Source organism: Varanus komodoensis, unplaced genomic scaffold (genome assembly GCF_004798865.1).
Source record: "Varanus komodoensis strain SLA01 unplaced genomic scaffold, ASM479886v1 scaffold45, whole genome shotgun sequence".
In the NCBI taxonomy this organism is placed as follows: domain Eukaryota; kingdom Metazoa; phylum Chordata; class Lepidosauria; order Squamata; family Varanidae; genus Varanus; species Varanus komodoensis.
In genome coordinates, this window is record NW_025336011.1 from 6,504,656 (window position 1) to 6,527,101 (window position 22,446).

General features: G+C 44.9%; 1 protein-coding gene and 1 non-coding gene across 2 annotated transcripts in view; both read left to right on the top strand.

Annotated features, from left to right (window-relative positions):
• Positions 1 to 22,446, top strand: part of MYBPC2 (myosin binding protein C2) — a 57,829-nt gene that overhangs the window by 7,322 nt on the left and 28,061 nt on the right. Inside the window, exons 2-9 of the mRNA XM_044444522.1 lie at positions 12,856 to 12,966; positions 13,649 to 13,669; positions 14,292 to 14,360; positions 16,475 to 16,623; positions 18,760 to 18,877; positions 19,712 to 19,757; positions 19,850 to 19,909; positions 20,948 to 21,153. Coding sequence (XP_044300457.1) covers positions 12,856 to 12,966; positions 13,649 to 13,669; positions 14,292 to 14,360; positions 16,475 to 16,623; positions 18,760 to 18,877; positions 19,712 to 19,757; positions 19,850 to 19,909; positions 20,948 to 21,153 — 780 coding nt within the window. The remainder of the gene's footprint in view (positions 1 to 12,855; positions 12,967 to 13,648; positions 13,670 to 14,291; positions 14,361 to 16,474; positions 16,624 to 18,759; positions 18,878 to 19,711; positions 19,758 to 19,849; positions 19,910 to 20,947; positions 21,154 to 22,446) is intronic.
• Positions 11,223 to 11,294, top strand: TRNAC-GCA. The gene has a single exon. It is a non-coding gene; the product is annotated as a tRNA-Cys (tRNA).

The following is a 22,446-nucleotide window of genomic DNA, read 5'->3' on the forward strand; positions in this document are numbered from 1 at the left end:
ATGGAGAAGAGCTGGGGGATTATGTAAACCACTTTGATTTTCTTGCCAAGCAAAAGGCAGGATATAACTGTAATAACTACATAAAACAAAATGTGGCAGGTGCACTGTGTGATTCCTGGGAATGTCCTCTATTGCATACTTTTGCTGGGATTGGGGGCTTTTTGTCATATATTTTGGACTGTTTTCCTGTTCATTATGAATTTTCTCTTCCACCTTTAAAAATACATTTCTACAGTACAACATACTGTACATGCAGCATATTAAAAGATAATCAGTAAAAAATATACAGTCAAAATGGATCCATGTGGTAATCACAGTCATGATTATGTTTGTGTGTGCGTATGTGTGTGTGTGTGTGTAAGAGAGAGATTGAGAGAGAGAGAGAGAGAGAGAATGGCATGCTGGTAATTGAATGTTAATTGTATAGTGTTTACTTTATTATGTGAAGAATGTGTGGCACTTTGTAGGGCTGGAATTTTATCCATGTGGTTTGCGTGTAGTTGAGTGCCTGGTTGTGTTTTATATTGGTGGTGGAACAGAGACAGTCCGAAATATGTAATGGCTTAAGCAGAAAATTAAATTGTGCTAAATAAGGAGGAGGAGAAGAAGAAATGAACTGTTTGGCCATTTGTTGCCCTTTAACAGTACACTGAAATCTTCCACCTGAGGCAAACTACCTCATTCGACACTTCATTGAACCGGCACAGTTTTAAAATGCATGTATATCAAGTTGCTGACTAAAGATCATAAATGTAAAGATTACATTATAAAACCTTAATATAATGAGATGGCTGGTCAGTTTCTTTAAAAATAAAAGTGAGGAAAAGCCAAGAACTCTCCACTCCAGAAGCTGAGACCCCTTTATTTATTAATTCAATTCCACTTCTATGCCGCCCCATAACCCAAAGCTTCATTTGCAGATGAATGTGGACTTGGCTGTGTAATATCCCTCTGCCCACAGTCAGTGGCATTCCTATCTTTATGATTACTCGTGTATTTCAGGGCTGAGCTTAGTAATTTAAAAAAGAAAAAGGTCTACTTTTTGCAACTGCTTCTTTGGCTATTTGATATGCATAATTCGCCAGGAGTTTATGTGCATGAAGTGCAGTGCACTGTGTGTTGGAGTGTATCTTGCAAGGGTGCCAAGATATTGCGCCTCCTTTTCTGCACATCAGGGGGCTGCTGACGGTGGATGGTGAACATGTTGGGATATGCATTCAAAATGTGGTCTAAGCAAACATATTTAAAGGTGTGTCTGATCTGCACGGTTTGTGTCTGCAAATAGTTGTGTGTTCATGTAAGCACAAGCAACACGCAGCAAACTGTACATTGCGTGGGTATAAATAGAGCACATTTTAGGGAGATGCTTCTGCCAAGTTTATGGCTGTTGTAGAGGTGGGTCTGACTAATCTCTTGCTAAGTATTCCCTGTTCCCAAACACATGCACCTGGGAACACAAAGACTGACATTTCTGCATCCGCAGGGGCTGCTTCTCCTAACTGTCGGGTGCTGGCTGGGTAGCTTGGCCTGGTGACAAACTGAGAGGCCCAGCTCACTCGAAGTGCTGATCCCGGGGATTCTGCTCCAGCCTGGGAGTTGAGTTACCTTGGTGGTTGAGTGAGCAGTTTAAAGTCAGGCAGCTAATTATAAATACTTCTTGGCCCTGCCTGCTTCCCTTGGAGCACAGAGCCCTATTCCTGCTGTGCCCCTAATAGGACACAGGGTCCCCAAAAAGGCAATTTGAGAAGCAGCCTAGGAAAGGTCAGCCAGGCAGTCAGGAAGGGATGACAGACGTACAGGTGGATGGTGCCAAATCAGTGCCTCCCGGAAGAGGCCCGACAGATTCTTAGAGCCTGCGGTAGTAGACGAATTAGTGTTTTGATGTTTGATTGAGCCCAAAAATTCAACTGAAAGTCCCAAAGGAAATCATTAAAAAAGGAGGAGAAAATGAGCCAGAAGTTGGATTAGTAGTTCCAGGGAAATTACATCTCAGCAGGGCTGGCTGGAATGTTTTGTTCCAGAGGTGAAACAGGAAATGGTGCTTTCTATCCATTCACATCAACATGCATAGTACCCAAAGCTGGCCAAGTTATTTTGGTACCTATGGACACTAATCCCGCAAGCACCCCTCAACATCCCAAGCAGTAAAAATACAATAACTACCAATTACGTAACCAGCAATTATTCTCTGCCTTTTCATGACACTCAAGGTTTGCTACCTGAAGTCTCTGCCTAACAGTAGGGCTGGCCCTTTATCACAGAGCAGCTTCCCCTGACCTGGTGCTTTCCAGCTGCACTGGATTACAAGTCACAGCATCCCCAGCCAGTTGGGCTGATTGTTGTTCAGAGCTGAAGTCCAATACAAGTGTAGGGCACCAGCTTGGGTAAGTTTTCCCCAGAGAAAAGATTGCTTCATCCACAAACTTTTGAGCAGCTTTCCCTGAATGACACCCCCTGGATGCTTTGCACCACAACTCCTGACATTCCTGACCATGCTGCACAGGGTGATAGGAGTCGACATTCAAAGCAACTGGAGGGCTACGGGTTGGGGAAGGCCGTTCAAGAACTGTGTGGGCCATTTTCTCATGGTTACATTTCCTGATGGGAAAATGGAAGTCAGATCAAGGCAAAGCCATTTCTGCAGACCCTTTACCTCCTCAGCATTGCTTCAGGTCAGGGTTAGGTGATTTAGCACCTAAACCTAATCCTCCTCAGTATTGTGTGTAGAAGCAAATATTTGGATAGTGAGTATTTAGGCAAGGTGGTACGAAACTCCCTACCCCCCTTTTACTCCCTCTTTTTCTCCACATAGGCATGGAGTAGAACATCCTTGCTGAGCGACCCGGGATGTGTGTACAGAGACTTTCAGATTTTGGCAGACCCAAGGAGGCGGAGCTCCTCTTTTACTGACAGTTTGGAGGGGGAGCATAGCTGTAGGAGTCTGGAATAGACCTCCTCTAACCATTCCAACCCTTGAAAGCTTTGAACATAGGAACAGCCCAGCTCTGTCCCCTTTTCCACCCTTCCCAGGTTCTCCACATCCCCATCAACCTGCTGGTTGTGCTGCCAATCATTCCCCCTACAGGAAAAGATCTGTACTTGGAAGGAGGCATCAGACAAAAGTGTGCTAGAAAATGGCTAACAGTGCATGCCTCATTTCCTGCCAACAATTACAGTACTTGACTCCATCAGGTGGAAAAAGATGTGCAGAGCATGTCATTTGCCATTAACAGGAGGACTTCCAGGGTCTTTCTTGGCTTGTTCTGCTACTCTCTGTTACCTGGCATACTTTCTCCTTTCCTAAAGTAAAGATTTTTTTGCTCCTGGGCAAGAGAAGGCAACTGGCAGGGAGGGTGGGGAATATTAGACAGGATATTGGGATTTCAAGACTGGTCTTGTGTTTGGTCCAGCCTGAAGACAAGCTAAGAACCCAGAACAGGGTTGACCAAGCTTTTGATCCGGTTGTTTCTGAGCAAGTGCCCCACCTCCTGTCCTGTATTTAAATTTGGCCTTTATTGAAAAGCAAATCTACCCACTGTCCAGCACGTTCAGGCTGGTGTGTGCATTCTCCTGGCTGGTTGGCAACTCTGATCTCTTCCCAGGGGCTGCTCCAGGTTTCCATAAGCCCTGGGTTTGTAGTGGGTTCCTTGCACATATACGAAGTGTGGGTGGTTGCTTGCCACTTCCCGTTCTATAGCCTCGTTCTTTTGTTTCTTCCTTCCTAGTGCTGAGTTACAAGGCCTACCATTCACACAATCTTTGGCCAGCTTCACATGAGGTTTACTTTTCTCCATTTCCCACGTGTGTGTCAGTCGGGTACCATAGGATTTTCCTAATGACCTTTGTGGTGTGTGGCTTCCCCATTATCTGAACCTAGCAAAGTGTGTATTGAAGGTTGCTTTGAAACCACTCCAGAATCTATGGATTTTTGTAGGGTTCTGGAGTGAATTCAAAATCATCCTGTACTACCTACTTTTCTAAAAAATTGGGACTAACATTACCAAAAAAAAGAACATAGTATTTTACATAAAATATGCATATTTACATATGCAAATCTCTCTCTCTCTCTCTCTCTCTCTCTCTCTCTCTCTCTCTCTCTGTATGTGTGTGTAAAGGACCCTCTCTCCTAAGGATAACTCTTTTTTCTAAAACAGGTTGATGGACGGAGAAGAAGAGGGCATTTCGTTTCAGAAAAAAACTCAGGCAGAAAGATTGAAGGGAGGGCAGCAGGAGGTGAAGTGCATGTGGGCAAAATGCCAGCTAATCCAGGGGGATCGTATGCAACAGAGATCAGTGGGGGCCCTTCACCCTTTCTCCAGCAATCCTCAGGGAGAGCAGGGAAGCAGGCAGGCTGGCCCTGCTTCTCCAGGCATGTGCTGTGGCTCCTTGTGGAGGTGCGGCGTGCGGACAATCGCAGGGGAGGAGGCAGTCGTTGCCATGCAGGTATCTTTTCCTGCAGGAGGAAGCCCCAAACCTGCCAGGACCCTCCCCCTTCACACGTCCGTCTTCCACGGGGAACTATGCAAAACATCCCGGGGCCAGTCGGAGCCCGGCAGGTTCTGGCAGAGCCTGGACAACAGCTGGACCCCTCTGTCGCTCATCTCGCAGCTCCATCGGCCAGGGGGCTGGGCTATTATTGATCGGCGGCCGTGATGGCTCAGCACTCTGCACTTGGCTATATTAGGGGGTCAGACGGGCTGGGAGAAAGGAGTCAGCGCTGGTGGCTTTATTGGGAGGTGTAGAGTGTGGACTCAGCGCATAGTGGGAATGGATGGAACCGGGACAGTGACATGTGAGAGGGCTTGCTTTCTGAAACAAGAGGTGCTGGGGCTCAAGCCTGCCTGGATTTCCTCTCTGTTGGATTGGGAAGCCCTTCTTCCCTAATCCTACAGGTGCTGGAGGTGCTTGAGAATCTGTAGGGCTGTGGCACAGGCACATCCCATGTGTACAAAAGCCAGGTGGTGAATCTCTAGGATGTCAAAGACCAGAGGAAAGGGTCGGCTGTACTCCAGGGGCCTGCTGTAGGTATGATTAAGTCTGGGGCAAACATGCTTACAAAACAATTCTCTTTCTCTGCCTTGCTAAAGCATGTCCATAAACTTAACCTCTTGTGTGGTGTCGTGGTCAGGAGCTCAGGACTGGGACTCAGGTGATCTGATTTCGAGACGCTGCTCAGCCGTGGGGCCAACTGGGTGACTTTGGGCCATTCACAGACTATCAGCCCAACCTACCTCACAGGGTTGTTGTTATGGGGATAAGATGAAGGAGGAGAATGATATAAGCTGCTTTGAGTTCTCTAAAAAAGAAAAAGATGGGATATAAATCAAATAAATAAATAAAATAAACTTGTTCCTAAAATATGCTACCAGTTTCTATCTCTGTTGTCAACATTGTGGTAATATCAGTCCTTGGTAACTACAGTGGAAAGTCTCCCATTAAGTAGGGCTAATAAATCTTATCATGAATTTTAGATGATCAATAATGTGTTTAATATGCATGAATTTGCTTAGGAAAACAATAAATCTAAAAAAAAGCTTTAATTGTTTTTAGATTATGTTTGTCATCTCTTGCACAAAAGAAATTTATCTTTTCATCTGCATTTTTATGCATATTCCCTGTATTGCAATTAAAACATGCATTAATATTAATAGGATATACTTTAAATACATTGGTTTTAATACTTGTACTTAATATTTGTTTTATTATTTTTTAAATCAGATGCAGGGACAGGACACAACATTTGGTGCTTGAAGTGATCTGGCACCCCCCCTCCCCCCCAGCAATCCCAACCACAAAGACCAAGCAAGCTATTTTGATGCCTGGAGCGGAAATGTGCATTTTCTCCTCCCTGGCAATAAAACGATGCTATTGATGTATTAATACCAACTTGCTGCATTTTCGTGACACCAAAATTCTGCCAGCTCCAGATGACTGAGGTCACTTGGCGGTTCTCAGACATCCATGGGCCCCAGACATCTACCACCCCACTGCTGTGGTCTCCAGCCCCTCCTGCCCCACATCCCCTCTCTCACCTCTGCCATCACTGGTTCGCTTGACGGGTAGACAGCAGGGAGCAAGCAGGCAGTGAGCTCTGCTCCTCCTCCTCCTCATTATCACCATATTCTGCTCCAGAGCAAGAGGCAGGTAAGCAAGCAAGAGGCAAGAGTGAAGAGGCGGGGCAGCTCTAAGCGGCTCTTGTCCTGCTGGGACATGGGCAGGTACATGCCTATGCCTGCCGTTGATGCTGCCCCTGGAAAGATCCTTGTGGCACATGAAAGACTGGTGCATTTATTACGTTTCTGTGAAATGGACTGTAGTCCTCTGCTATATTTAGACCCATGTCGCTTGTTGTTACATGCAAATCGCGAGCGGATGCGCAACGGTGGGTTGACAAGCCACTCAGAATTCATGGGCTGTTCTCCTGTGGGTGGCTTGTCAACCTCAGCAACAATCCATCTGGGTTTGCATGTAACAGCAAGCTAGGTGCTACACCACATGCCTCGGACTTTGAACATGGCAGCACTTGCTGCATTAAAAAGCTCCAGAGGGAAATTCACCCGTGGCAGCGTCTCCTTATGTGCAAACAAGCCAATGTGTTAGTCTTGCAAGGTGCCACGAAGCATCTTGTTGTTTTTATTAAATGTTGCAGCCAATTCCTACCTAACTTGGCTAGCTGCAGTTTAAGCTGATTTTGTGTTCCGTGGCATAGACAGAAGCTTTGGAAAACAGAAAAAAAAAAAAAAATGAGACTGGGTAGTTGTCTTGGAATCAGAATCCTCCAGGTATGGATTTCTCTAATAATTTCCCCTGTGCTTGAAGTCTAGTGTCAAGCAGGACTTGATTCAGATGCAGATTTAGAGACATTTAAGAGATGAATAGTTGGTTTTCCTGGTAGGTGTAGGCTTAAAATATTGAACAACCTTTAGAAAATGTGGTGGGTTCCTAGTTTTTTCCCCCATAAAAGTAATCACAGAGCTAACTAGAGCAAAGAATACCAGAACTATTTATTTCATGCTCATTTAAAAGGTTGTGATCATGCACAGAACTTTTTCTTGGAAATGTGAACCATCAAGAAAGTTGCTTCTCCCTTTTCACTGACATGGGTAAGGATAGGATGGGACAATTGCCAATTCTCATGGTTATTGTTTCAATCGGTGAGAGACTACTTGATTTCTGATGCCAAGGATTACATTGTAGAGTCTTTTTTCCATAAAATGTCATTGCTTGTTTTTATAGAGTGAAGTTAAAGAAAAGAAAAGGGAATATGGCAAGATTGTGGCTTGCTTGTCATTTCAAATAGCCGTGCTTGTTATCTCAGGGCAAAAATAAGTGAACGTAGAAACACCTCCAAAAATAAGCTCTCTTGTTACTTCACTTTCCCTGTGCCTGACTTTCAGGGTCAGGGATGCCAAGCCTCAGGCAAATCCACCCCCCTGGAGTCCTAATCTGCCCTTCTGGAATTCCCTGGATAGCCGCAACCTTTTGCCTTTGCTTCCCATTCTGTTTTTGTGACAGCTGGCTGATTGGTTTTTCTTATCCTTTATGCGATTTCTTCCCAGTCTACAAGGCTGAAATGCTTCTGCAGAGGTTGCTACCGACAGTAAGAGTTTAATGCTAAAATACTTTTTGGAATTTTGGCCCTGCCCCTTTTGCCTTTGGCCCCATTCACCCCTGGAAAGCATTCAGGTTTAGCAACTAGGTCGGGAGGCCAAGCTTAGTGCCCCCAGACTTCCTTGGCCCTGCACCGTTCACTGCAGCGGCCTGGGGGATGGCGGTCGCAATCCAGCAACACCTGCAGGGTCACGAAGCGCAGAGTCCTCTCCAGGTCAACTTGAGCCATGTACATATGGTGCTACTGGTATGACACACCTAAAGCAGCACGGGGCCCATTGTTCCAGATTATGTAAACTGCTGAAGCAGCTTTGGGTATTTGGTGCAATGGAAATATAAAAAGGTAAAGGTGAAGGTTTTCCCTTGACATTAAGTCCAGTCATGCCTGACTCTAGGGGGCGGTGCTCATCTCCGTTTCCTAGCCGAGGGAGCCAGCGTTTGTCCACAGACAGTCTCTGTGGTCATGTGGCCGGCATGACTAAACACCGAAGTGCACGGAACGCTGTTACCTGCCCACTGAAGTGGTACCTTTTTATCTACTTGCATTGCATGCTTTCGAACTGCAAGGTTGGCAGGAGCTGGGACGGAGCAGCAGGAACTCACCCCGTTGTGCAGATTTGAACCGGCGACGTTTCGATCTACCAGCCCAGCAGCACAGCGGTTTAAACCACTGCGCCACCATATAAGAAATAAATAACTGCCCCTGGTAAACCTGCTTTTCAGATAGGAGTCATTTTTTTAAGGACTACAAAAACATGTTTGTAGGATGTTTTCAAAATATATCATGTTCAAGAGGATGTGGCCAGCTGTTGTTGCGATGCAGTTCCCAACAGAAAGGAGATATATAGCAATCATAATTGTTTTCTATTGGATAAATATAGGCTGGTCTGAGAGCAATATACGTGTCTTTGAATTTCACAGGTCTTATATCAGACACAATGATCATGAATTACCTGAAAGTTCCATGAAGCCCAAAAGCCGACATACACCAATCTTGGTTCTTTTACTGGGTCAGCTAATTTTATATCCTGTGCACTGTATGTTAATTATTAATACAGCCTTACACATGTTCACTCAGATGTAACTCCTATTGAGCTCATGTTCGTATAGCACGATTCCCAACCTAGGGTATGTGTACAGGGTACAAAACAGAACATATTGGGGTATGCAAAAAAATTGAATAATGGTGGGAAACGGCACATGTGACAACATTTGTCTTAGAAGTAAAAGTTGTGAAATTAATTGAACCTTATGATGAGTGATGGAGTGGGTTTTCTTCATTGTTTAACCTCAAGAAAAGCCCCATTCCCTGCTTTGTTATTTTGGAGAGTGGTGGGAAGCCCCTCCTTAAACAAGGTGTTGTGGCCATTATAGCAGGCTGTGACCTGCCCCTCACAGGCTCCGCTTTCACTCTCCTCTGTTTCAGGAACATTTGAGTGCTGTTGTGCCTTTATTGGTTTATAAAAAGCAGGCACCTCAGTCAGTCTGGTGAACATTGTTCTGTGCACCTCCAAACAAACTCAAGGATCATACTAAACATTTGTTCCTTATAAAATATTTGCTGCGTGTTCAAAACATATTAACATTTCCCAATAATTAAGAAATTAAACAAATGTAATGCAGTTTTTTAATGCCATCTGTGATGTATTTACTTGCATTTATTGTCTTTTTTGAGTTTTGAATGTAAATAGATATGCACCGTATCATTCCATTGCCTTTTGATCCCATTATTGGGCATTTATTTGCAGTTACAACATACAAATTTGAAATAACAGCAACTATATTAATGACATACATTAGGTAAGATGAAGGGCACAGTTTATGGAAATGGGTTGCCAAGGGGCATGGAAGTGAAAAAAGGTGTATAGGGTTATGTGTGTATAGGGTTGCGGCCAACAGAGCACTGTGTTCTTTTGCCTGGCAAATGAAAAAGGAAGGAAAATAATGTGTGAACAAAAATGTTTCTTTGGAACAGTAGCAAGGAAGATATCACTCTCTAGAAGTTGTCTGAATGTGGTTTTCATTAACCCTAGACAGTGTAGCCAATAATGAAGAGTTGTCATTTTGCAACAACTGAAGGGCCACACATTTCCCATCCCTGCTTTAGATCATCTACGAAAACATGGCATTTACCAGTGTTTTTTCCCTTTCATTCTTCTACAACCATGATTGCTATACCTTAATCTGCCGCTTTCTGGGTCCACTCCCCTACGTCTCCAGCAGCACCCCCAGTTCTTCCAGGCCCATCTCTCAGAGATGTGTTCTCTTCTAAACTTCACATGGACTTGGGATAGTAAATCCAAAGCCTTCCAGTTTGCTCCCCCAAACCCCTATCCTTCCTTCCATCCTTCCATCCTCCTTCTATAGGTGGTAATTGGGGTCCTGGCTCTGGATTAACACCCCCAGCAGACACATTTACACATAAGGAGTATGGAAAGCTGGAAAACAGCCCAGGGTCTGGGAAGTGCTTGGGGACATCATGTACCCAAGATGTGGGGCAGGGGGAACACTGGGACTTGGAGAGCATCCGCAAAGAATGGGCCATGCCCTTTGCCAGAAAACAGTCCCCGTCGCATGGCCAGCTTCAATTCAAAAGTCAGTTCTGATGACTGAGAGCCTCAGGCACTGTTGTGAGCCCACCTCACTTCACTCCCAATGTGTCATTGTGGTCCGGAAGGATTTGCACCATTGAAACATGCCCAGAGCAACAGCAACACACACCAGTGTTTTCATGGAACTCTACTCCAGCTGCTGCCTCCTTAACTGTATTGTATGATGTTGTGTTGTTCCCATATAACAGATCAGACTTCCCAACCTGCTGCCTTCCAGGTGTGTTGGGCTACAGCGCCCAGAAACCCATCATCCCCTGTTTGGAGAATAGATCCTATAAGAATTCAGACCAGTCTCACACTCACAGGAACCCCTACAAGCATATATGGGGTTTCCTTATTCTAGGCATTTGTTGACTTTTTCTTCATGCATGTTTGCTCCATTAACTTTTATCCTCCTAGATTTTCTTCCATATTTTAAAAAGGTGCGTTTACTGAAGTAGAAGGCAAAAACATTTAAGTGTAATTGATTGATCACTTAAAAGACCCATAGAATCAATCACCAACAAATTCTTTGGTTGATGTGCAAATGCTATTGTTGATATCCAAAAATGTGTGTGCCAATAGGTCTATTCTCAGCCTGATTAAAATTGGATCCAACTCCTTGTTAAATTCCTATGAACTTGAGAGGTTGGGAGCAGATTTAGGCTGGCACAGAAGTAGGCATATCTGCCCTCTTATTCCTTGCCGGCTGTGGAAAGCTATAGTGTGGGGAGTCAAGATTCCTGAAATCAGGCAGAGACACCATGCAGTAGCGGCCAGATCCTGGTTCCAGCCCTAGATTTCTGTGTGACAAGATCTGAACTTTCCATTTAGAATGCCCATGGACTTATTTATTTATTTATTTATTTATTTATTTATTTAATGCATTTCTATGCCACCCAATAGTCAAAGCATTCCAGGCAGTCTGCTAAACTTTGGAGTACATCGAGATGGAGGCAATTATTCCATCTTTTCTTGCTGCCAAAAGTGTGTGAATAGGTCAGGGTGAAATTTCATCTGGGGGGTATAGCTCAGTGGTAGAGCATTTGACTGCAGATCAAGGGGTTCCTGGTTCAAATCCAGGTGCCCCCTCAAGAATTTTTGTTGGCGACATACAGGTATGTGAGGGGATGCCACATGGAGATGGGTAGAGACCTGTTCTCCCCTGCAGAGGAAGGCAGGACATGCTCCAATGGAGCAAAGCCCAGGGAGCCAAGGTTCCATTTGGATGCCAGGAAGCACTTCCTGACAGTCAGGACCCCGAGGGTGTGGAATGGGCTTCCACGGGGGGGTCGTTGAGGCCCCATTGGTGAGGGTGTTCAAAGATAGGCTGGACATGCACATGGTGGGCATGTCGTGAGTGGAGCCGGCTGGAGCCGGGGTCAGACTAGATGGCTCGGGAGGCCCCTTCTGACTTGCTCTGTTTCTATGTTTCCATAACAGCAGGGATGTGAAGATGCAGGGCGGCAGGATTAGCCTGTGCCAGGTCGTCCTTCTGTGAGAGGGCGCTGCCACTGTGCATCCCTGCTCTGACCTGTGATCCTGGATTGGCAATACCAATAGGGTCTCAGTTGCTGGCATACCCTAGTGGGGAAAAACAACAGGGGGTGACCTGTGGGGGGAATTCCTCCAGCTTCATCCCCTCGCGGAAGCCCTGGAGGAAGCCCTGGAGCGGAGTGGGGTGCTGGCTAGACTAAATCCATCTCACAGGCTGGAGGTCCTGCAGCACAATATAAACTGATGCTCCTATGGGTTTATCTGACATATACTTGTTATTTGTTTACAAAAAATCATGTAAGAACTTCATCAGGATGCATTATATGGAGGAATAATTTTGAATCCATGGTGTGTGTGCATGGAGTGTCCATGTGGCCTCTTTTACAGAGGGTAGTTCTCTGTCCTGTCCACTTCTTAATGATGAAGGATCACCAGGACTGCTGTTGCCCATCAACAGCTGGAGTAGCTGGACTGCCCCCTCATCCTTGACACAAGCACAAGAAGTTCTGCATTTTTGTTTAAATTGTAATAATGCTGTCTGAAATCAGCACATGGAAATTACTCCTGCAGTGATGTGTTTCCCTGGTTGAGTGATTCATAAGTGGCCACCCAAATGTGTGTGTGTTTCCCTTAGAGTCTAGTGAAAAAAATATGGATAGGGCTGGTCCTACCATTAGGCAGAGTGAGGCACCTGCCAAGTTCAACATGGATCACACTGTATTATCATTCCCGCTATTTATGATGTTTGGGCAGTGAGCATAATTGCCTATGTGGTCAAAACAGTGCCACCCATCGATAAAAAGAAGGCACTGGCCGTCTTGCAGGAACTCCCAAGGTCAGTGGAAGGACAAAAAAGTCCTCATGGGAAGAAAAAGCACCAGAAACAGCCTACTGACAGCTGAGCCTGCTTCGTGGCCACAGACTGGTTGGGGGCCCCAGGCTAATGCTTAGGGGTGGGCAAAAACTCTCTGAGGCTGAGGGCAGAATGGACTGGTTGGAACCCCAAATAGCAGCATCCCCCACTTATGCTGTTCATGGTTATTAAAGAGCACCGGTTTTGAATCGGTGAGCACAATTCTCCACAGCTGCTGAAGTGGTTCATCATTGCCACCCTTTTATTCATGCCCCAATTTCCCTTTCTTCCATTCCTCTGCAGCAGCAAAGAAGAAAGAGGTGAAGAAGGAAGCCCCAAAGGCAGAAAAGAAAGACGAAAAGAAAGACGAAAAGAAAGAAGAGAAGAAAGAAGAGAAGAAAGAAGAGCCAAAGGGTAAGAACAGGGGTTCCATTTTGAGATGCTGAAGCACTTGTTGACCAGCTGGAAGGCTCACACCCTGCCTGTGGGTTCGAAGAATGAAGAACTGTGAAGAAATCCTGCTTGGTTGGTTAATAGGATGCCTTAGCAGGGGAGTAGAGAATAATGCATTGATGTGGCAGCAATGACGCTATCACCTTTTCAGCACCAGACAAAGCTGTACTTATTTTCCTGGGCATTTGGATATTCATTATGGCCTAATTCTTGTGAAGTGCTTTTGTGGTTTTATCCCAGTGTGTGAGGGACAAGAGAGGGGGATTTTCTGTATTCTAGATTAACACTTTTCATTCCTTAGATTATATGTTATGGTGTTTCTTCTTTACTTGCATTATTGTGCTGATTATTAATATTGATTTGAGGTTTTATTATTATATTAGTTAAGGACTTTGGTATTTGTGTGGGTAAGTCATTTTCAGTCTGCTTTTTCAGATGCATCAACAACATCATGAAAGAAAAGGATGGAAAATAAGTAGACAACAATATCCTGGAATATAAAAGGGGATGGAGTAAACTGCTAATTTCCCAATCCAGGAATATTTTCCAGACTTTGGGCAGGCTGTGATTTAGGGAAAATAGAATGCCTCCAGGGTTTGGGTCAAGGATCTAACATTTTTCCCTCTTTTGTGCCCATCAACAGCTGCAGAACCTGCATCAGGAGGTGAGATCCAAACATTTCAATTTGGGGCAGGGCGGGTTATGACAAGTGGATGAGTGGAGAGCTTGCATATTGCAGAACTCCATGAGTCTTTCCATGCATGCAGGGATGTATCCCTCCTATCATTTAGCCTTCCTCTGCCTGTCAACCATTCTGGGCCTCCCCTTGGGACAGTGGGGAAGTTGAGATGTCTCCTGGTTGCCCAAGTTGCCTCGAGGGTATGCTATCAGCAGCTGGCCCCAGGCACTGCAGCAGCCTACCGTTCTTCCTGGGACGCCCATAACAGCGGTACCCATCTCCATGGATGGCCCGTCTGTTGGGACAAAGGAAAGAAAACTCCACCTGAGTTCATCCCATGTCCTTCCCGCTGCCCCGTTCTTAAAAGAATCACAGTTGCCTCTGTGTAGAATCCTTCCACCAGCTGAAGCATGCCCTAGATTTAGTTGGCTCCCCCACTTGTTAGAACATGTTGTTCTTGTCCTGGTGACACCCTGACTCCCCCTCTGCAGCTCACCTGCCACTCCACCAACCAGCATCCCCGAATCACCCCAGTGCTACTTTCTGCTGCTAGCTCACTGGTAAGATGTGATGCACCATAATCTTTCTTCTTCTCCATGCTTTTCAGAGGAACCCAAAGGGGAAGCCGCCGATGGATTCTTTCTCAAGAAGCCAGAAAGCCAGTTAATAGAGAGTGGTAAGTGGTGGAATGGAATAGCAGCAGAGCCTCACAAAATCAAAGAACATTCATGCAAAGCCGTTTTTTAATGAACACTTTTTCCATGAGTTTGGTGTTTGGGGCTGTCTTTGTGGAAGTTCCTATATGTTCTTCTACACATCTGCTAAAGGCCCAGACGCCCTGTCCATCCATGTGCCTGCAAACACCTCTCATTGTCTGCCAGGTTCTTTATTTTTATTATTTTAAAAGACATTTACATTAATTAGTTTTAACTTCCACACTGCCATTCTTAAAAGGCAAAGTAGTGCCCTTTGGCACCATTTGTGTTTTAGCTTAAAACAATGTTTTTGTATTTTGCAGGTTAGGCCTGCCCTCTGCCTTGCACCTAGGTTCTTGGGCAAATTCATTTTCCTTTGTTTCCACCAGTTTGCCTTCTGGAAAACTGAGTGCTTTGCAGTTAGCTGTGCCCAGCATGGCAGCCATTTTATGACTGGACAGGCCATTTTGTGAGAGCACCCATGATGCTCTTAGAATTCCAGATATGTCCACCCACCCAAAGAGGTTGGGGACCACTAGTATGGGCTCACTGTGCGGGGAGCCTAATTTTTCCCTTCACCACGGCCTCACTTTCGGTGTGGTGTTTTTCTCCAAGCTTTCTTCTGATGGAGCAAGGGAACCAGACAGGGGGAAACAGCACCTGCCCAATAGAATAGAGCACCCATCTGAGTTTGCGTGCTCCCATGAGCCTTACTGTGCTAATAGCACCAGAATAGATTCTCAGATCCATTAAGTGTGGTTTCAGTGGCAATTAGCCTGGTCTAAGTGGTCAACTGGCAAGGAGTTTGCTCGGGGAATGTTGAAAACTAATTCATTGTGATCTGCACTTTGGGATAAATATGATTAGAACTAGCAGTCTCTTAAACCAACATTACTCCTAACCTGGTCCTCCCTTCCCCAATACCCATCATCTGCATCTAACTGGACTGATAATCAGGAATGCTGGAGGTTCTGGTCTAGTACACCCAGGGGGCCCCAGTTTGGGGAAGGTGAATCCATACAGACTGGCAGCTGCTCGAAAGGCAGATGCTTTTCGAGAGGGGGGCATCTTTTCCATTTCTGCCTGGAGATGCTAAGGACTGAACCTGCAACCTTAGGAAGGCCCCATGTCCTGCTTTACTTGAAGGACTGCCAGGTTTAAATGTCCAAAAGCATCGGAGGTGGGAGTGCTCTGGGGCCTTGATGCTGCTCACCAACAGGTAACACCTGAACGGCAAATGGAACAGAGAGGCACAGAAGTCTCCTGGCTGCAGTCATCCTTACTGTGGAGAGAGGGGCCTCTATTTAAATATATTTAAATTATGTAGTCATTATTGATGGATTTGCATCCAGAAATGTACATTTCAGGCAGAATGATGCCCTGTTTTGTCCTCTCCTTTGGTGATGCATCTCTTCTTTCTTGGCAATGTGTAAGCTCAGTGGCAGAACTCTTGCTTTCTATATAGAAAGTCCCTGGTTCAACCCCTGACATCTCTAAGCAGGGCTGGAAAAATGCCTCCTGCAGCACTAACAAGCCAAGGCCCATCAGTATTGGCAGCCTCTTCATGTTGCTATATTCCCATTGGCCACCATAAACTTTCTGCATGCACAGTGTATGTTCTGCTACTGAGCTTTTGGGCTTTGGCTCTGTCCATCTTGTAGGTGCAAACGCTGAGATCCTTGGGATGTGGATGTGGCTTTTCTTACCCTACCACATTGCCCTTTGTTGGGAGAGGGCCATTATTATTATTATTATTATTATTATTATTATTATTATTATTATATTATTATTAGAACATTTCTATGCCGCCCCTTGCCGAAGCCTCGGGGCGGCTTACAAACACAATAAAATACAATAAAATACAAAAATAACAATATAAAATTAAAATTAACAATATAAAATAAATAAAAATATAAAATATAAAAGAAGTTGCCCTGGCCAGATAAATAAGCAAATATTGTTAACAATTAAAGTGACGTTTAAATAAAAAGGTCTTCACCTGGCATCGAAAAACAATTAACAACGGCGCCAGGCGGACCTCTCTGGGGAATGAAGTGGGGGAATGGACACCCTGAGCTCTGTGCCTCTTTTGCAGGAAAGGATGTGATGATCAGCATCCACGTGGATGGGTCTCAGCTCCCCGGCAAACCCACGGTCAAATGGTTCAAGGGGAAATGGCTGGAGCTGGGCATTAAGAGTGGGCTGCGGTTCCAGTTCAAGGAGAGCTTTGACAAAGACAAAAATGTAAGTCCCTGGAGAAGGAGGTGAGGAATCAGCAGAGGTACATACCTGCTTTCTAGCAAAGCTCCTTTCAGATTGCTAGCAATGGTTATGGCAAGGATAGGCCAGTGGAATGGAAGGGGTGGATGACTCCCCACCTGGCCATCCACAGGCTGAATTATGTCAGGGGACAGAGCCATGTGCCACTGAGCTATTTAGTCCCCTGCTGACGCAGAGGGAGGAAGATTCTCCTGGTGCATTTGCTGGGAACCAACTTTGCTCTGTTGATGTTCTCCTTCCTAAACATCCTGAGAATTATAGTTTGCAGAGGTGGCTGAGAATTCTTTCAGTATAAGGTCCTTAAGCCACTGCCCCAAAAAGCACAATTCCAGGGCTGAACCTGTTTCAGCTTATAAAGATGCCCTTAAAGCACCTGTGCTTCTCAGGGCCCATGTCAATTGAGAGCTGGGTCTACATGTCCTTGATCTGACTTCCAGAGTATTTTACTGTGCTTTGAGACTTTGTCTAGCAATTCAATAGTCTTTGAAGCCTTTTCAAAAGTTCAGCTTTTTAATGCAATGGATTAAGTGCTTGTACGTGGAAGAATCCACTGGAACCAAGAGGTGTCAAGGTGCCCTCGTGTTCCAGTGAAATTGCATTTACCATGCATTCAAGCCATAATATTTGTCTCTGGCAAAGGCAGCCCTGCCCCAGCTAGTACATTCATAGCTCTTGCAAAAGCTCAGTGAAATGTGACTGTGAATGCCACAGGCATTCATTGGTAGTGCCTTTAACATCAGCAGTAGCACAGCTATTTCTCTCTCTGTTTCATTTTATTGGATTTTTAAAATTGATTTAGGCTGAGAACTTCTCTGCCATATCACACAACTGCTCATAAATGCTATTTTACTTTATTTTATTTAATACATGAGCCCTGGAAATTAAGAATATCCCTGCTCTGAGAGGAATACCTCCCTCATTTTGTGAACATGTACTCGTCTTTTAAAACATCATTTAGCTCTTTGCACCTCACTACTGCTGCAATGCCCCCTTTCCTTGCTTTCTTTAAATGAGCGAACATAAGCAGGACCATTCCTGCCATCAAGCTGTTTGTCTGTAACGAGGATAGTCTTCTGTCCCTCCACTAGGTGGGGACAGGATATTGGTTTCTTCCACTGGACTGAGTTAGTGTGCATCCAGCACTAATGATAATGCTCAACCAGTGGAGAGTTCTTTAGCCTCAAGTTTTTGAAACAAGAAAATCAGAAACCTTAAAGTGTGACTGAGAAAAGGAATGGAAAACTCACTGGTTTCAACTGTGTGAATTTTGCGCATGTCAAAGATTCACGGAAAGCTGTGGGACTTAAGTGCTTCCCAGTCCTCCAGATGCGCTGGACTGTAACTTTCAGCATCCCCAGCCAGAGTAGCCATTGGTCAGGATAGCTTTGGAGGGGATGGAGGGAGACACCTGAGCAGGAGGATCAATACACGGGATTGAGCAGTGGGTAACCCTTCCATGGCTGCTGGTTTTTCGAAGAAAATCTCCCCTGGAACCACTTTTCCATCACCCATTCATTTCTAGCCAGATTCCCAGACTGGCTGTAGGGGTTGAAAGGATAAAAAGAAAAAAAGGCCTGTTGGGTCCTTGGAAGTAGAGAATCAGATGACGAAGGAACACTAAGGTGCATTTTCAGAACCCACCCAGAGTTTTCAGATGGCCACGTCCCACCCTCTTTCTCCAACTAATAGTTGTTTGGTGGTGCCGTTCCCCCCTCCCCCACCTTAAAGATTGAATTGCCTTTCCTGAGACCAGGAAAGTTACCAGAAGTAAAAGCTTTAAGCTGAAATAAGCTTGTGCGTCCCCACCCACCGCCAGAATTTGGCTCCTGGGGGTTTCTCTGAATTGGCATTTTGTCTTAGGCTCAAAGAGGTTCTTCATCCCATGAATTGACCATTCTCCTCCCGCTACCTAATTTTACACTGTTTCTGCCTCCCTAGTTTGGAATCCCTTGTTTCATGGATAACATCCATTACTTTTAAGTGGATTTAAGTGTGCCCAGATTTGTCTGGACTGTGCCTGTGATATATTACAGTTGTTCGGGCAGAAGGGATCGGTCCCACTGAACATTCCTCATGCTTGTTGTTTACTTACTCCCAAAGGTTTACATCTACGAGCTAAAAATTGGCAAAGTGGTCATCGGAGACCGGGGAGACTATCGTTGTGAAGTGACAGCCAAAGACAAGTTTGACAGTTGTACCTTCAACATTGATGTGGAAGGTATTACCAGGAGACCTGCCTTAGAACCCTAAACCCTTCCACCACCTTTGGTGACTGCATCTGCTTGTGAGATCTTTAAAGCTGCCCAGCATAGAATTGGTGTTGTTTTTTCCACCTTTTCCTTGTGAATAAAGTCTTTTCAGACTACAAGGCTGCAGGCAAGGACTGTTCTATTATACAGATGGTTTTTAAGTGACTCTGGGAGCCTTTTATTTTTTGAGGAGCAGCATCAAACAAACAAACAAACAAACACTTTTGATGGCTCTCTTCTTTAAAAGGGGTCCATTACAGGTCCGTTACCTTTATACCTGCTTTAGATGGTAATGTGTAATATTTCACTTATTTCAAAATGTGGCAAGCCTTCCCTGCTGCACAGGGGAGCCCTGTCTTGCCAAATTTGCTGAATTGGGACCCTGGATCTGTGCCCCAAAGTCTTGCCCCAGCAGTACCATCATCCTCAGCAGATCACTCTCAGCCCAAAGCAACTGGAATGTAGATCATGAGACTTCCTTCCATCCGAGTGGTTCCATCATCTCTCATTGCCAATTTTCTTGCTTTACCAAATGCTTTGACTTCCTTGCTGAAAGAATTCAGGGCTGGCCTGATCCAGCCCAATGCTCCTCTCTTCCCATTGTGCCCAGAAGTCCTGGACCTCCAGGTTGCAGCACAGCACAGCGATATTGATGAGGCAGACTTGGGAAGAGGGTGGTTGTGGGTGGATGGGCTCCATTTCTGCCCCTGACATTCCTGAGCTGAGGTCCCCTCTCTTGAGCAAGAAACAGGTGGGGTTTAAGGGTTGCATTTCAGCTGTCGTTTCTTCTTCTTCTCTTCCAGCACCAAGGACAGAGGAAAGCAATGTACTCCAAGCTTTCAAACGGACGTAAGTGCCCATATGGAGCACAAGTGCTTGATTTAGGTCCAGTAGGGGGTGCTGCAGAGGAATGAGGGTCCTCTTTTTTGCTCTTCTTGCAGAGGAGAAGGCAAAGATGAAGTTTCTGGAGAGCTGGACTTCAGTGGATTGCTCAAAAAGAGGTAAGTGAAATCCAAATAAATGGGTACATGGAGGCAGGGTGCAAGAGGATCTTCAGCCACCTGGAATCCATTCTTCTGGCTTTCAATTAAAAATGCAAACTATCTTGTTTATTTATTTATTAGGATGTTTTTATCCTGTCCAACACGCATCATCTCTAGATGGCTTACAATATAACAAATGCTAATAATCTTGCAAACAAGAATATAATAATCTTGCAAACAAGTGTTACTAGTCTGAAGTAAGAGTTCCATTAAAGAAAAATAAGAAATATCCAAGTTTGGCTGGATTATTTTCCTTTATCTCAGAGTTCTGCTGTGCTAATAAGTCACAAACAGTAGTAACACTTGAAAGCCTTCTGAGCATTTTATTCTCTTGCTGGCCAAGTAGAGTCCAGCCTGAGCAGTCTGGCCAATGATGTCACCAGGACTGGTTCAGCAATACTTCCAGGGCTGGGTTTCCCAGCATTCTTCCTCCAAAGCACCATGGGTGGGAGTAAAGTAGATCTCCAGATATTTTGGATCACTTCCTAGCATCCCTGACTATAGCAGTGGAGGCAGAGAGATGTCGAGACCTGAAGACAATTGAACAAGGGCTGAAATGAATGCTTGGCCAGCTGAAACACTGATGTTCAGCAGAGCCTTCTTCAAAGAAGGATGGCCGCTAGGAGGGGGGCATTTTCTGCAGCTGCCCCCTCCCCCCCATCTGGACTGCTCTCCCCAAGGAGATTCACCTGGTACCTTCCTTACCTTCTTTTTGGTGCCAGTGAAGACCTTCCTTTTTAAAAAAATATTTTAATAACTAATTGCCATATGACCTTTTTTGTATTTCTGCTTGTATTTTATTGTTATCTTATTTTTAATGTGTCGTTATTGGTTTTTACTCTGGTTTTTCTCTTGTAACTGTGAGCCACCCAGAGGTCAGCGGGGGAATGTAAGTCTCTTATCTGTGTTAGCCACTGGGAATAGGGAGCGAGAGGGTGGTGGTAATTCTGAAATGCTCATGCCGGAAGGGTCCCTCTTTCTCCTCCTTCACTGCAGGGAGGTGCAACAGGAAGAGGAGAAGAAAAAGAAAAAGAAAGATGACGACGATGATATGGGGATCCCACCAGAGATCTGGGAGCTGCTGAAAGGTGTGACCAAGAAGAGCGAGTATGAGCGCATCGCCTTTGAGTACGGCATCACTGATCTGCGTGGCATGCTGAAGAGGCTCAAAAAGGCCAAGGTGGAGGTCAAGAAGAGTGCAGGTAGGAGCTGCCCGAGAGAGCATGGAATGCCTCCTGGCTCATGGCAGTAAGCCTTCAGACCATCTGAGCAGGCCTGCTGAGCAATCCGCTCAGAACACACGCCAGGATCCCCCAGCAGTCTTCATGGCAGCGGCAGCCCGTTGTGGCTTTAGTCAAGGGGGGAATCCAGTGCCATGCTGGCCCTTCTCCTCTCCAGAGAGCACTTGTGCTAGTCTTTTGCAACAAAAACAAGCACGAGTCTTGCAGCATATAAAACTCCGTTACAGACCTTGAGATGGCCATTGGAGAGCCAGTGTGGCGTAGTGGTTAAGAGCCTGGGACTGGGACTCAGACAACCTGGGTTCTAGTCCCCGCTCAGCCAATGAGCCAACTGGGTGACTTTGGGCCAGTCACAGACTCTCAGTCCAACCTACCTCACAGGGTTGCTGTTGTGGGGATAAGATGGAGGAGGAGAATGATGTAAGCTGCCTTGGGCCCTTTGCAGGAAAAAGGCAGGATATAAATCAATCAATCAATCAATCAATCAATCATTGTGATGCTAGGATGACATGCTGCAGGTTAGTATTCATTAACAGGTTTAATTTGGGCACCAGACGCTGCAATTGGGATAACAGATCTTCATCACATACATGTATTAATTGGCTTACCTGGTACTGGAACATTTGTTATCAGCAACAGCCACACTGTGAAAATACACTGTCAATAATGAGATTGTTGCCATCAGTACTTCCTGCATTGACTTTCCTTTTGATCTCTCCATTTACAATTCTACAGTATACAAGTATAGTGTATAAAAAGTCTCCTGTATAAAAAAATCTCCTGTATAAAAAACTCCTGAATGCTTCATGCAACTGATGAAGTAAACTATATACCACAAAAATATACACCAGGATGTATATATTTATGACACTTTTATGCAATTCCTTTAGTCAAATGACTCTCAGAATGCTTTACAACACATTAAAAGTTTAAAACATAACATGCAATGCCAAAATAGATTCAAATGATCCTGAGATGAAACCAGTAAAAATTGATGACAATAAAACAGAGTATAAAACCAAGCATATCATCTACTAAGAATAATTATAAAATTAATTAGATCATAAAGCAAATTGAACAAATGAATGACCACAGTGTATTATAAAATAAAATAAGTTAGACTATAAAATATTAACTATTAAAATGCTGAGAAAGTTAAAATGTTTTAGCCTGGCTCCAAAAGGTATATAAGATTGACTCCAGGCACACTTCTCTGAAGAGCTGGTTCCATAACCAGGGTGCTACAGCTGAAAA